This window comes from Fringilla coelebs (assembly GCF_963513975.1).
Source record: "Fringilla coelebs genome assembly, chromosome: 4".
In the NCBI taxonomy this organism is placed as follows: domain Eukaryota; kingdom Metazoa; phylum Chordata; class Aves; order Passeriformes; family Fringillidae; genus Fringilla; species Fringilla coelebs.
Genome location: NC_140032.1, coordinates 67,806,209 through 67,821,552, shown reverse-complemented (window position 1 = coordinate 67,821,552; position 15,344 = coordinate 67,806,209). Strand labels below are relative to the sequence as shown.

Below are 15,344 nucleotides of genomic sequence, written 5' to 3'. Positions count from 1 at the left end.
GAGCACCAGTGCTACACAGCACTAAAGATGTCACCTTTCCTACTCCTCTCTGAAGTAGCCAAATATAAGCAATTATTTGCTGATATTATAACTACTTTTGCAGATACCAGATTAAACCATGAATGTCTTTATATTGCTCTTTAAACCTATTGTGCCAGTGTGTATGGAGGCAAAATGACTTGCAGAATATATTTTCAGGATCAGTAACACTTTTGTTTTCCTCTAGGTACCTATGTATTTTATTTACCTTATGCTTGCTTTATGGAGTAGAGGAGAACAAACTTGATGCACACTCATAGCAATAATTACCTTTAAAAATAATTTATATCTTAGCTTATTAGAGAATAATTATGTTCTAATAATTACATAAAAATAAGTCCACAGATAACTATAATATTCAACACTGCAATAATTCTAAATTATTATTATAAGGAAATGTGAAATGTATTGCTATCATGTCATGTTTCTGTAGGACTCGGGCAGCTCCCTGTGGTAGAGCTTGTAGAACAGGCCTGTGTAGACAGCTGGGAACTCCCTCATGGTTATGTCAATCTTATCAAACCCTTCCCGGTACCCGAACAGTAAGAGCTTGGCCACGTTGCTGGTGATGGGCGTGGTGTTTTCTGTCCTGGCCAGCTCCTCCAGGTCCATCCACTCGCACCGGAGGCACTCGTGCTGGCAGAAGCTGATGTGGAAGGAGGAGGGCTCCATGCGGCAGATGATGTACATGTCCGACTTCCCAAAGGCTCCAGGGTGCTGGTGTTGCTGCCTGATGCTTAGGATGGACTTGAACTCTGACTTGATGCCAGTCTCCTCAAAAACCTCTCGAACCGCTGTGTCTCCTGGGTGGAAAGAGCAATCCTTGCAGTACATCTGAGTCACTTAGCACTCCTTAAACCTTTTGGAAAGGTGGAAAGCCTCTTACTCAGCATGTTCTCTATTCTGCTTCATAAGGTTTTCAGAATGTAGGTCTGTTTTTCCAACACAAGAATAAGTGGTATTTTGATTCCCAAACAACAGTAATTGCTATGTGCTTTTCCTGTGTATATCCTACAGAATTACTTTGGTAATGCTGTGCAGGGTGTGGTTTGTAATGGACACTGATGGCTGCTGGCTCCACTGATCCGTTAATCGAAGACAACACTGCACTGTCTTTGTAGTCCTTTGGATCCCCATCCCTCTTTTTGCCCCTGCCTACTCTCGGGTTCAGATTCTGTGCAGCTGCACCTGTACTGATGTCAGATCTCTTGATCAGATCAGTTTCACTGCACTTCACCCCAAACAGTAACAAAATGGGTAAAACTCTTCAGAGAGTGGAAGTTGGTGCCAGGTCTTTTTCAAGATGTACCATAAGAGTCAGGTGACATTTCAAATATGCCGCAGCACCAGTGCAGCACAGAGCCTGTTCTTGCAGGAAACATGCTGTAAACGTGCTGCATCTGCGCTGCATGTGTGCATTCTGTGTGCCCCAGCCAGAGTGAGGTCAGTGCTAACATTCCTCACCACAAACGCAGCAGGAACTTTAAGGGTCTACAGGGTCTGTGTGCTGCAATTACAGCCAGAGAACCACCCATCCATCCAGAACTCCTCCAGAGATATTTTTCTCTTCAATAATAAATTGAGGAGCCCCTAAGAAGTTTTTTAATATTCCACTGATTTCCCCGAAGTCTGCAGTTTCATCATAGTCAAGTCAAATCCTGCTTGCCTGGGGTAAGTACTGGTAGGTTAAATACTGGCTTTTCCCAAATTAATGTAATAACCTCCTGGTCATCTCTGCTTTGAGTGGTCAATGTCCAGAACTGTTGTGCAATGTTACCTGCTCCTGTTAGTTCATTTTCAGTAAGGAATGCGTGCTGGCTTGCTTCCAAAAGCAAGTGCATTTTAAAAGACTCTAGAGATTCACCATCCTGTGGAGGCTTGCATCTTGCCAAGTCAGAGGGGAACAAAGCAGATGTTTCAGGGGTAGTTTCAGATATTGGAAATACAGAAGTGAACTGAGATTGTGAGGAATGCTGAGGCAGGCTGTGGTTAAGAAATTCACAATAATGACGGATTTCATTTAAGCTTTGAGCTTTGCTTTTAGATGAAGTGCCATTTTCTGTTTCCCTTTTATTTAAATGTGAGTGTGTATATATAAAAATATCTAATGACAATTAAACTAGAAGAAACACCAGGGCTGGAGTTTCAGAAATACTCAGATACAAAAATGTGTGCACTTTGCTTAATCTGAATTATGAAATTGGTGTCACTTGCATGAGTCAGTTTGCACTCATTTAAGTAGGCAGCCAAGCATTTTGTCACTTCATGTAACCAAAGGATTTTAGGCAATGTAATTGCAATTTTTAATTGTAATTTAAAATTTAGTCCTTTGAGTGACTTGTGTTTTTAAGGTTTGATGTAAGAATGAAAAAGGAAAATTAGGCTCTATCATATTTTATGCTTGACTAATTTATATCTTCTTGTTATATAAGATGTGATGCAGAGAATCTTAACTTTTATTAACCTGTAGTTTAGAAGTGGCAGGAGGGAAGCTGTAAGACACTTTTCTCCTGGGTGATTTTCAGTCCAGGCTCCAGCCATAATCTCACCCGTGAAGTGAGGGATGGCTGCTGTTGTACCCAGTAGCAGTATCACTCTGGGGAGTCCCACTGGAATGCCAGTCCTGGGCATTTGTTGTTTCCTAGGGTACAAAAATCCTGCTGCTGCTGGCACTAGAAGTGAGAAGGAGCCTGGCTAGACAACAGCCATGGCATTTGGGATTCTTTTGAAAACATGGATCCATTTCACCATGTTACATTACATTGTCCAGCAAATATTTTGGATTTCCATCACCAGGTTTGACAGAAAGACTTAAAACATCAGTTACAAAAACTAAACCATATCCTGACAACCAGTAACTTTCTCTGTGTATTGAAATAATAAGTGGAATACAACCCTACCACACATTGTTGCAGGGAGACTGCTAAAACTGTAGGTATTTCTAAGGTACAGAACAGTCAGGAAGCCTGGGCTCGACAGCCAGCTTCAGTAACCAGCCTATGGATCACGATTTTAAGGGCTGAGATACAAGGAGAAAAAACCCAGATTTTCTCTCTCTTCATAAACACCCTTGTTCATTTTCCTGTGAAGATAAACTGCAGCAGTGTTCATCAGCTGTGCTGTGTTGGAGAGAAATGAGAAGTTTCCTCAAACCAGCATTGTTTCCTACCACAGGAGTGCTTCATGTTCCTGCTGGGAGTAGGTGCCCACAAGACTGAGGCCCTGCACTTCACCCTGGCCCTGTGCTGAGGAGCTCTTGGTTCAAACTAATCAAGTCAAGGGGGTGGAAGGAAGCAAGTGCATTTATTGGAATGGAAATTTTTGCTCAGTCCATCCCTGAGGTCACTGCCCTGGATTCCAGTGCGAGACGAGAGCTCCCTGTTTCAGTTTTATTCGGGCTATATATGGATTACCTTAATCCTCTGCACTTCTGGCTCATATTGCAGCATATCTGACCAGCCTACAAAAACTTAGCTGGCCTCACTAAAAGAAAGTGTGGGAAAGAGTAAATGTTGCAAACACAAAACTTCTTTGTCCTGAACATGCTACCGTGCTACCATTAGGGTCCCAGGATTGTGTCACTCCATCTACTGACCATTAATTCAAGGAAACAATCCATCACAGGAGCAATGTGGGTCATGCTGTACTTCAGTGGTGTTCATGTCTTTATAGTTCTGTTGATGGCTGACCTGTTCTCATAGGACTTACCAATGTCTTCTCCTGGATTAGACAGACCTCCTGGAAATTTCCATGCGTTTACAGTCTGTATGGGAGGAAAAATCCATTAATGAAGTAGTCAGCCTGTGTTGCACTCTTTATTAAGAAGGAGACAATTAACACATAAGTTTGGTTTTTTTTGCTGAAGTTGCAGTCTTGTTATTTTACAAATATCAGTAAGTAGGAACTTGTTCCTGCTGACAGGATCATTAGAGACAGCTACAGTCTGTAAGAACTATGGGAACAAAACACCTACTGATTGAAAATACAAACCGTCTAACAATCATTAGACAATGTTGCTGCTAGATAGAGTAGTTGGATGTTTTTTAAAAAGCTGCTAGAGACTATATAATCTTATATTTAATCACTAATGTATTCCACTTCCATTGTTTTGGCTTTTAAAAATGTATATATATTTAATCTTACAAACAGGTATTATGATTGTACTGTTCTATACTGCACTGGCTTTAAGATGTCTGTAATGATAATTTAGTGTAACTTGTCATTTTCATGGAATACAAGAAATGAGGGCTTGTGTGTGATTTATGTATAGAAACATTTATTGACAATAAAGTTCAATATTAAAGCGTGAAGTGCAGGCTTGGTGTTACTCACACTGCTAAAGGAGTCCCAGTCCCTGCAAGAGCACAAAGATTTGTAGGCTTTACCTTTACTTCTATGTACTTTCTATTTCTTTCCTTGTTAAAAGTTTATGTGGGAAGAAGTTACCCTTCTCCTAGAAATAAATGCAGTAAAAAGGCACACTGGCTCAAAAAAAGCTTTTTTTTGTCTATGTAGCATAACAGGGAAGCTGTGTGCTTTCCAGTGATTTGAAACTAATGACTGCATTGGAAAACTATTTTTTTTTCCCTGGGCATTCTTAAAGGGCTTGGATAGGAATTTCAAGTAATAGATTAAAAATAGTGCAGATGGAAAATACATATATTTGTCTATTGGCTTTCAGATTTACTTTTAGTTCCTGGAAATCTTTGTGTGCTGTGGAATTGTCCTGTCACAATTAAACCCAAACAGCTCTTAAAATTCCAACAGCTGTTGGTTTTTTTTTCTCCGATATCTGTTCAAGATATTTACTAAAAGGTAAGCATGCACATTTATATTTTTGTGTATAAAAGGGTAAATAATAGGTATTAAGGGTATAAAAGGGTAAATTTTTGTGTATAAAAGGGTAAATAAATGTCATGTTTTTAATGTTTACAGTGTGCTGTTCTGTCCCTGGAGACTCTGGAGCTGGAACCACTTTTCGAGTCTACAGCATGAGAGGTAGGTTTATGCTTTAATTGGTAATTGTTGAATGAAAGCCTGAAAGTCCTCCTAAGACCAAGTCCTCAACATTTTAATTTATTGTAAGTAAAAATATAAAATACAAAAATAAAAAATAGACATCTTTAGTTACAGGAAACAAGTTTAGAGGAAGAGAAATACCCTTGAGTTTTGTGTTAGAAACTCAACATGTGGTATGAGTGAACCTGCCTATGAAAGCACTCTTTCACTGAAGTTCATTAACTGTGTTGTAGGTTCTAATGAATTGATGTTTTGGGTCCTGAGGAGAAGTCTTAGTATCCATCTCAGGAAAGACAGGAGAATGCAGCCAGTGAGATTCCAGCACAGTTTTAACTGTATAAAATGAAAAACATGCATCCAAGTGTATTTCAGTCCACCTAGCTAAGCTTTGATTGTTTCATGTTAAAATGGCATTAATCTCAGTTTCTCGGAGAGTTAATTAATGCAGCTTTAACATGAAACACTTTAACTTGCAAATGAAAGTGTAATGGAGGCTAAATGTCTCTTGAATGGAGTAGCACAGGCAGCTGCCTGTGAGCCTGAGAGCTTTCTGCAGCAGCTGAGTTAGAACCTGGGTCAGTCTGATAGGGGCTGGCAGACATTTCAGCGATGGATGCTCGGTGACCTTAAGCCACATCGCATGAGCCACCCTCACCACAGCACTGCTCTGCTCTGGCATCCTCTGTAGTGAATGCGGGCACTTCCATGTGTGAGGAATTAAAGATCTTTACACCTGCTGGACCAAGGTGGTCTCCAGGTCATGGCCAACCATGCTACTGCTTGTTTAAAGCCACAGATATGCCTGGAATTTTGGAAACCAAACCAAATCAGAATCCTTCTCTCAAAATCTGTTTCAAGCCATGGGGATTTTCCAGAGGTCTGCACGGATCCAAACAAAGATCAGGGATGTCTGGGTCAGTTACAGGGCAAAACAGAAAACTCAAAACAGGAAGGATACTTACTTCTGCTGAATCAATCTGCAGTTATAATTTGTAACAAAGCTGTTGATTTTTAGAGTTGCTTTTTTTCCCCTAATATGGAATTCAGCAATCTGTTGCTAGATGTGTTTAAGTGTAAAAGGAAGTAACTTTTAACTATCACAATTTTGGACTGGAATAAAAATAAAATATATTTTGTTTTATATTATAGAATAGGTTTATCTAAATGAACTTCTCTATTTTATAATCCTGTAACAAACTTACCTTATTTCTGTCTTGTACAACCAACACCTTTCCAGTGCTTTCATCTAGAACAGCACCTGGTATAGAAAGAATATTGAAAAAGAGAAAGTATTGGACAACATAATTCAATCCTAACAACCAAAATTTAACATGTTTTGATAAATTTAACATGTTTTAACATGTTTTGCTACTATGCAGTTAGCAAGGTTTGTATGGATGAATCACAAAGTGGTTTGTCAGTGGAAAATGGATGCACAAAAAAATATCACAAAAAGGTTAAGTATACCGTAGAAAAATTCAAAGTTGGCAGTACCAAGATAAATAATTGCACTTTTTAAGTTCCAGATTAGACAAGAAATGAAAAGAAAAACTTGCTTGTGTTAATATCAGAACTAAAGAATGCAAGATCAAGAGGTTACCCAAACAATCTGGCAAAGCTGCTCGCTTCAGCAGAGATGGGCCTGTAATCTTCCTCAAATAACAGAGAATTTTCCAGTGACTCTAGCTGAGAAGCCACCCTTAAGGGGGATGAATTTTTCTCCTGTGAAATTCATGACAAATTCACTACCTGCTGTAGTGAAGATTTGTGTGTTTTTGGGTTAATAACACACCAGGTTTAGTGCTGACTGTACAGATAATGTTCAATTGTATGACTGTCTCTGAACTCGCACTACCCAGCTGACAACTCATGACAGAAACTGCACCATAATCTGAGTCAACTTCTTTATCAAAAAGTATTGCTTCCAAGTGAAAAGTGACACTTTCACTTGATGAAAAAACCTGTCTGACTGAGAAGTGCAGCTTTTCCTTATGTCCTCATGCTCAGCCCATTACTTTATCCCACAGATTACAAGTTTTCCTACTTTCTGGAACCCAAGTGCTTTCATCTTTAATTATGTCATACTTATTGGTCATACTTTAAAAATGTCCTTCCCTTACAACAGGTATTTTTCTCAGATTTTAAAGAGCGCTGTGGTGAGAAGGATGAGTGCTGTGGTGCAACCTACCAGGATCTTTTCCACATCAGTCATGCATGGCTTTCAAATTAGAGGTTAACGGTAACAAAATGCTCACATCATTTTACAGCTGGAGGAGGAGGATACAGGCACATCTGTGATGACATATGCATTTAAAATGCTATGGGGAACTATACCCACAGGAAGGAATTATTAAGGAGTGAGTGTCCAGCTAAAAACATCCTGTTTTTTAATAATACATGGCAGAGTTATGTGTAGGAGGATATTTCGAAGATGAAGTACCAGTCTTCCTTCAAGATATATCAAAGGGTAGTCACATATCTGCCTCCCTGTGGCTTGTGACTTTATGATTTCATTCCTCCTGTAAATACTTAGCAGTGTCCAAGTTCAACTACGGTAATGATTAAAAGAGGCAACAAAAGGAAACAGGAGGAAGTTTGTGATTAGAGGATTTGTTTTCTAGAAAAGCCATTCCTCAGCCAAAGGCTTTGCTAAGACCAGGGAGGGCTGGTGAAGGCAGAAAACTGCCGTTTGAATCAAACAGAAACTGTGTTCGCTCTCCTTTGTTCCCCTGAAATTGAAGCCTTTGAATGTAATTTTTGGCAGTGAAATTCCCAGTGAGGTGATCAGAATCTCTGCTAGGGGACACCTAAATCTAGAGCAAGAAGGAAGAAAACACAGTAGCAGGATTTTTTGCCTGGTCTCATGTTCCCTTGCTAGACCACACCTGGTTGGCATCAGTGAGATTAGAGTTTGACTGCCCTGAACTGTGTTTTCTAAAACTCTCCCTCCTGCTACAAATGTGGTACCTGGAGCTTTAATTCATCCTATGCCAGGATGACTTTCTGGAAAGGTTTATACTTGAAACCCAACCAAGTAAACACTATTACAATACCACTTGGTTTTGAAGGTTCTCTTTTGGGGAACAGACAAGAAAAGTATTTAAACAATAAAAATAATCCCTTAGATAACTCCAGATAATGAGTAATGGAGGAGAAAAATATCCTTATCCTACCTGTTTTATTTATGACTGATGTAAAAATGCATGCAGAGATGTTGTTCAGTGCTGAGATGCACTTGTCAACCACAGAATGAGTGCAGACACCACTGCTTGCACTGTAAGCATCAGTAGACAGGAGCAGGTATTTGTTAAAGAACTTGGGAACTGCTTTTAAGTCACTTTTTCTAAGTGGCTTATCAAACCTATCCATCTCCATCTTCCTGGGCAGCTGCTCATTTTAGATTTCTTTAAGTCCCAGGACTGGCTGATGATCCTCTGTGTGTGTGTAGGCTCTCCTTCCTGGAGTCCTTCAACTCCAAGGGCATTATTTTAACAAGTGGATTAAGGTCATAGCAATGCAAATAACAGCTACGTTGTAAGGCTTGCAGACTTTGTGAGGGGGAAGAAAATGCCTTTCACATTTCTTCCTCTCCTTTTACTTTCCTTCCTCAGCTTGTCCTCTCATGCCATTGTTGCACACTTGCAAACATGTCATATTTACAATCATGACACTTTCTGGATATGCTGCATATTTACAAACATGTCACTTTCTGGATGGCAGGCCACATCCTCCTCAGAGGTGGAGCATTTTGGAAATGCTTTTTAAAAACATGTTAATCACTTCATACACCAGAGACTCCTCTGTATCTTTACACATGTGGAAAATCCTGCCGCCTACAAACGGATGTAGTAACTTAGCTGGAAGACACATCACACATTCCACTATTTCTGAACAATAATGGCCAAGCCCAGTGAGTAACATTTGCTACTCTCTGCTTGGCCACTCTGATCCAGTCTGGTAAAACATGACCTGACCCCGCTTATTCACACCTTTGTCATCATTTGGCTGCATGGTCCTGAGGCACAAGCCCTGGCTGTGCTGTGTTTGCTGTGGGAAACTCCAGACAGGAGGAAAACCAGCTGCTGGTCTACTTGGCAATGATACTCACTACCTGCTCCCTGTTCCTGTGCTGGCTCCCTGCTGGCCAGCCAACCAGTCTCCACATCTCTGCTTTCCATTTCAGGATGCTCACAGGACTGACTCCTGCATACCACTGACTGCCCACAGCTTTGAGATGGAGACTCTTATTTACTGCAGACACATTATAAAATATTTTTTGGTTAGGGAATAAAGAAAGCCTTGCGTTTGACCCCCTCCCCAATATCCATATTTAAATACTTTAATATTTGAAGAAAATGAATTAAAAATAGAATGGACCCTTTCCACTACCCAGGGTCTCCCTCCTAAAGTAGAAAGATAATGAATAAACCTACCAGGTGGTATCCACGCTGCTAAGTGTATTTTTGGGATGTGTTCCAGATCCACTGACAGTGAGTAGAACAAAGGACAAAAAAACCCCACATAGCAGTCATTATTTCACACTTGTTTACCGGCCTAGAATGCTTTCCTGAAGTATTTATGTCCTTTAAAGAAAATCCCAATAATGACTAAAACAGTACACGTTCGAAAAATGGTAGGAAGGAACACATACATTATATGTTGTGTATATATATTTTAAAATCCATACAAGAAATTATGAAATCTGTATACCTGCACTTACCAAAGTTTTCTTTAATGTTTTTTTCCTACTTGCAGAGTGTAAAGTGTTTTGAAGCACAGCTACAAATTATGCTCTGAAAATGTATTTTTCAATATTTGCGAGTCTTTCAGAGTTATGACTTTTCTAATAACTCTTTCTGAGGCCCACCAGGGTCCCAACTCATCCTTTATGTGATTTCCTTTCAAGCAGCACCTTCAGCTGTGCAAGTTCTAATCAGAAAACCTCTCTTTCACTTAGGTTTCCTCACAAGGAGTAACCCGGCGCTTTTGCGAGGAGAATGCACTGTCCCGCTCCAGTTTGATGCCACATATTTTAATGGTGAGGTTTCCATACCTCAGGAAAACATGCTCCAACATGTCCATTGACAAACTCCAAGGCCGCCTTCGGCATCCACCCTGCCCTCTGCTGGCCTGGGAACCGAAGACTCCCACTACTGACGGCAGCACCACTGTTTTGTAATTCAAGGGGCTACTTTCACCTGACCTGCTGCTACACAGAACAAACCATCTTTTGTGAGTTCTTCCTAACTAGATTTTTCAAATTGCTGTTTATGGGCCTTAACACCGCTTGGTGGAGAAAAAACACTCTACAGAGTCCCTGCACGCCAAGGACAAACAAGCCAGGGCTGCAACTGAAGAGATGTGCTTTCCCCAGCCTCATAATTTCTGTGTGTTAATGTAACCCTTAACCAGTACATGAGGGGTCCCAACCAATCTCCAATTACAGATAAATGAGTGATAGAATAGGTAATGGCTTATCTATGGAACTCTGCTGAGTGAGAGAACAAAACCACTGGAATTTGGTGAAGCTAACTTCAAGATGACTGTACTTTTGGCTCATCATCAGTCCCTTGTGCTGTGCTATATGAAAAAAGGGGAAACTGTCTTGTCTAGCTCCTCAGAAATTTTCTGTTATGGAACAACTTTATAGCTGTGGTTGTGGGAGGTCTATAAGGATAAGAGTATGGTGTTTGTGGGTTTTTTTTTGTAAAATATATGTTTGGATTAGAGATTTCTAGGCACAGCTTAGATCAGCTTTCAGACCATTGCAATTCAGGCTAATAGTTGTTTTAGCTTCTGAACAATCCCTGTTGGGTCGTTTTCCCCATTTACAGACATTAACTTGAACACAGTATATACATATTAAACACACAGTGCAGAGAAGTGCTTTTTTTCTCTACATTGGTGGTTGCTTTTTCATTCCAAAATGCAGTAGCCAGCTGGCTTCCATGTGCTGATTGTACAGAGGAACAATTCCTACTGAACAGGCTCCAAAGGGCTCCTTCAAGACTTTCTGTGGGTGCATCTACTCCTGCAACTCACCTGCAACCCCCAGCTGGTGTGTGGCAAACCCTGGCAGCCTGCTGGGCCCCTCTCCCAGCCACAGCGTCAGGGTGGACGAGCCCTGCTCAGCATGGTGGAAAGCAAAGCCTTGGGAAGCAGCCACTGCCACAAGGCTGCTCTGGAGGATGGGGACATGGAGCCAGACAGCAACACGGCCTTCATCCCGCCACTGAGACACGGACTCTGCAAGAGAGGGAAGTGAGGAGGGTAAGGGACCCTTTTGCCCTTGATCTGTGTTCCTTTAAACTTCACCACACACTACAGCCATTGGTAATGTGCAAAAAACTGAATTTTCATGTCATTTACCACAGGGTAAAACTACTGTTGTTGTGAGAAACTCACCAGCACTCTCAGAGGCTGCCAGGTTGACATTTTGTGTGGTACAACTGGGTGTTCACATGCAAAATTATGGCTTTTACATTTAGGGTCTGCCATGAGAAACAGGGGACCTAGTCTTCTGGAGTCCTGTGTCCAGTTCTGGGCTCCTCAGTACAAGGAAGATAAGGAACTACTGGAGTGGGTCCAGTGGAGGCCACAAAAAGGATGAGGGGTCTGGACCATCTCTCTGTGAGGAGACTGTGGGAGTTGGACCTGTTCAGTCAGGAGAAGATGAGTCTCAATGGGACTTCATCAATCCATTCAAACACCTCAACGGTGGGTGCCCAGAGAATGATGCCAGACTCTTTTCAGTAGGACCCAGTGACGAGACAAGGAGCAATGATCATAAACTGAAACACCTGAAGTTTCACCTCAACATGAGGAAGAACAACTTCATACTGAGAGTGGCAGAGCACTGGATCAGGCTGCCCAGCAGGGGCGCGCAGTCTCCTTCTCTGGAGACATTCCAAACCCACCTGCTGTGGTTTGTCACTCCTGTGTCACCTGCTCCGGGCCATCGGACTGGATGATCTCCAGGGGTCCCTTGCAACCCTAACTATTTTATGGTTCTGTGAACGATCTGTTTTCCTCCTGCCAGCGCCCTTCACCTCCCGGCCGCGGCTCCGGGTCTGTGAGGGGAAGGCGGCGGCTGAGGGCGCCCCCTAGCGGCGCCCCCGCCGCCCCTCACACGCCGCCCCTCACACACCGCCCCCCGCCCACCCCGGCACTCGGGACCCCCGCCCGGCACTTGCCCCGCAGCCACCGCCCGAAGGCGGCCCGCTCCAGCCGCGGGGAGCCGCGCAGCTCGCCCAGGTCCACGCTCACACCCCCGAACTTGTCCGTCCTCGCCCGAAGCCCCGCCAGGACTGCCCAGCCCCTCGCCCTCCGCAGCCCCCGCCACAGGCCCGCCATGGCGCTGAGCGGGGCGGGGAGCGGCCGCCCCCGGGGCGGTGCCGGCCTCTGCTCCGGAACCGCTCCGCGCCGGCCACCGGCAGCATGTCCGCCTCCTCTTCCAGAAGGAAGAGCAAGGGGCGCCCAGCCGCGGGTGGCGGCTCCCCGCGGGATGCTCCCCTCGGAGCTGCCGCGGGCGGGCCGCTGGTGCTGCGTGTCGCCGACGTTGTGGAGGCAGGTACGTCGTGAGGGAGGCGGGCACGGGTAGCTCCGGCAGCCTGGCCCCGCTGCCTCAGCCCGGCGCGCTGAGGGCGCCTCATTTGAATCTGAGTCCCTGCCCAGCCACTCTCCCGGCGGCTCAGGAACGCGGGACCGGGGGATCTCTCACTCCAGGCCTCCATGAAACCTACCCTTATCCCCGTGGAAGGGTACCGGCGGTAGCGAAATCCCGGTGGAAGGTGCGGCAGGGGGGCACCGGCCGTGTTCCCAGCCCCGCCGGCGGCATCGCCTCACGGGGGTCCGCGCGCTCCCCTCAGCGCGGGCGCCATGAGGGCTGGCGAGGCTGTGCTGCCCGGGGAGCGCGGGAAACTGAGTTACTGAGGGGAAGGGCAGGAAAAATTAATTTTTTTTTTGTCTCCCGAAAACTTAGGAGATGACAAAGTCCCAAAGATGCTGCGCCGAACGCTGGCGCAGCTGTCGCTGAGCAGCATGAAGTCTGCGGATCTTTGCATAGGGAGGCCGGCCCTGCTCACCTCCGTTGATGGGCGGCAGGAGGTGAGGCCCTTTCTTGACCCTATAAGTGCTTTCCCCGTGCTGTATTCAATGGAACCAGCATGGGCTATGCATTGAGAAAAATTATGAATGTCCTCTTCCATGTTTTCTGCACTGTAGTTGCATCTGTATTCTCCGTGTTGGAAAAAAGCCATGCAGCTGATTTTTTTTCTATAAATTTATAATGTGAATAAAAGTGTGTGAGTAAATGAGTTATATATTATATCTTGCGTAAGCACAGACATCTGTTTTACTTGCAAATAAAGTGTATAGTTAATTTGCTAAGCTTTTTTTCACTGATGCGTAGCATTTTCTGATCAGTATAGTGTATGCTTCTGACTCGTCTCCAGAATGTGTAGAAAGTCCTTGTGGAATTTTTTATCACATTTGTAGGCAAAATACAATCCTATTAATTTTAAAAGTGTCTTAGATCAAATCTTAAGAGCTCAGTGCCCCTTGTCTCTTGCTCAGGGGAACCAGATTTTAACCTAATCCTTCATATTAACCTTGACTGGAAATGAGAGGGACAAGACCTCAACTGACAGGTGTTTGCTTTGAAAACTCTTCCCAGGTCTGTACTGCTTGGCCCACCGCAGGCTTCCCAGGGGGGAAAATTGGGCTTGCTGAAACCACACAGAAGAACTTGAAAGTAAATCCAGGTGATGCCATCACTGTACAGCCTGTGACTGGTGCAGTCATCCAGGCAGAGGAAGTCAATGTAAAGTTGAGGTATGGAAGCTGTAATAACCTTATTGAGATTTTTATTCAACCAGATCCCTTGAAAATGTTGTCAATCTCTTATCATTTCAACGAGTTGGCATTTGGATTGTTGTAGAGTCTGATTATAGTTATTTCCTAAATAAAGTTACTTTACAGTTACTTTTGAAAGTGTGACTATGATGTAAATAAACATCACAGTTCCCAAGCAGTCATTTGCAGATTTTTTTCCCCATGAAGAAATTCCTCCTGATGTCCAGAGAGCCATAGTTTAATGTAACAGGCACGAACATAAATTACTAAAAGCATACATTGAAGTCCCATTGCTCAAGTACTTCCTAGAGTTCTAGATGCTTTATAGGTGTAGTTCATTCTCTGCAAATTCAGCACCTCTGGGTAGTGCTTGTATGCATAATTTAGCTTTTCCTCCACTTAGAAGAATCAGACCCCAACAACGTATAGTTAACTATGTGTTTACTCATCAGGAAAGGCTCTGATGCATTAAGAGGTGTCCTCTAAATTAACTTAATACACCTGTTTTCCATCAAGCTGCTTGCTTGATGGCTAAAATGAGAAGCAGCTTTCATTGCCGGGCTTAGGGCTCCCTCCGTTGTTCACGCTTGGAGTTGCAGCAGCTGCATCCGCTGTCGATGCCCTTGGTGCCGCTGCTTTTCAGCCCCCAGGTGTGTGAGTGCTTGCAGAAGTTGAGGGCTTCCGTCTGAAAAATGGGGGTGAAGTGAGTCTTAGCTCTGAGTCAGCTAACTAAGCAACTAGAAAATGCTTTGTGGGAAACCTTGGAGTGTTTTGATTGTGGATATGCAAGTGCTCAAGGCATTGTTTTAGTCAATGAAAATTGTGTATTTGTGTCTGCAAGGCTGAAAGAGACCTGCCTGATTTAAATTCTTCTCAGCACCTGTAGCAATGATTATCATGCCTGGACAGCTAAGTTGCCTGCTCTGCCTATTTGTGATCCTAAGAAACTATAAATGCAACTTGGGATTTTGTTAATTACAACATTTTGTTTGGCAAAACTAGATTAAATAGGTACACTTCTTGTGTTACTATGTGTCTAATACCGTCAGGGTTAAGTCCATATGATATGAAGACTGTGAAGTGCTGCGGACTGTGGTTTTGGTTTTAAGTGCTTGGAAAACCAATTTTTTCCCTTCCTACCACAGGGACAAAGATGCCACTGTTAATGCTGAGGAAATGTCTGTCTGTCTGCTGAGAAACCTTGGTATGAGTTTTGCTGCTTCTATTTTGACTGTTCAGTTTTTGTAGCTCTGGATACAAGAGTAAACATTTTCCTTTTATGTTTTTAATCAAGGGCTTGTGGCAAAATAGGGGATGTTACTTTGTTCACACTTTGTTCAGGGGTCTGTCTTGGGCTAACTAATTATGTCATGCTGCAAACATCTAATTTGCATATAGTTGTGGTTCCATTTCTCCTGTCCATTGCTTGTATT

At 43.2% G+C, this 15,344-nt stretch overlaps 2 protein-coding genes across 2 annotated transcripts in view; one reads left to right on the top strand and one right to left on the bottom strand.

The window, feature by feature from the left end:
- Positions 1–32: 32 nt before the first annotated feature.
- Positions 33–12,420, bottom strand: NUDT6 (nudix hydrolase 6). The gene is made up of 5 exons (XM_084204935.1): positions 12,252–12,420; positions 11,101–11,304; positions 6,261–6,316; positions 3,748–3,802; positions 33–842 (listed from the first exon to the last, which is right to left on the bottom strand). The coding sequence occupies exons 1-5, from the start codon at positions 12,409–12,411 to the stop codon at positions 454–456; spliced, it is 864 nt and encodes a 287-aa protein (XP_084061061.1). The 5' UTR covers positions 12,412–12,420; the 3' UTR covers positions 33–453.
- The window catches only part of AFG2A (AFG2 AAA ATPase homolog A), a gene marked incomplete at its 5' end in the record, with an annotated part of 161,995 nt that continues 159,060 nt past the window's right edge, over positions 12,410–15,344 (top strand). The window contains 7 exon segments of the mRNA XM_084204934.1: positions 12,410–12,418; positions 12,420–12,459; positions 12,462–12,485; positions 12,488–12,628; positions 13,040–13,164; positions 13,733–13,890; positions 15,057–15,115. Coding sequence (XP_084061060.1) covers positions 12,410–12,418; positions 12,420–12,459; positions 12,462–12,485; positions 12,488–12,628; positions 13,040–13,164; positions 13,733–13,890; positions 15,057–15,115 — 556 coding nt within the window.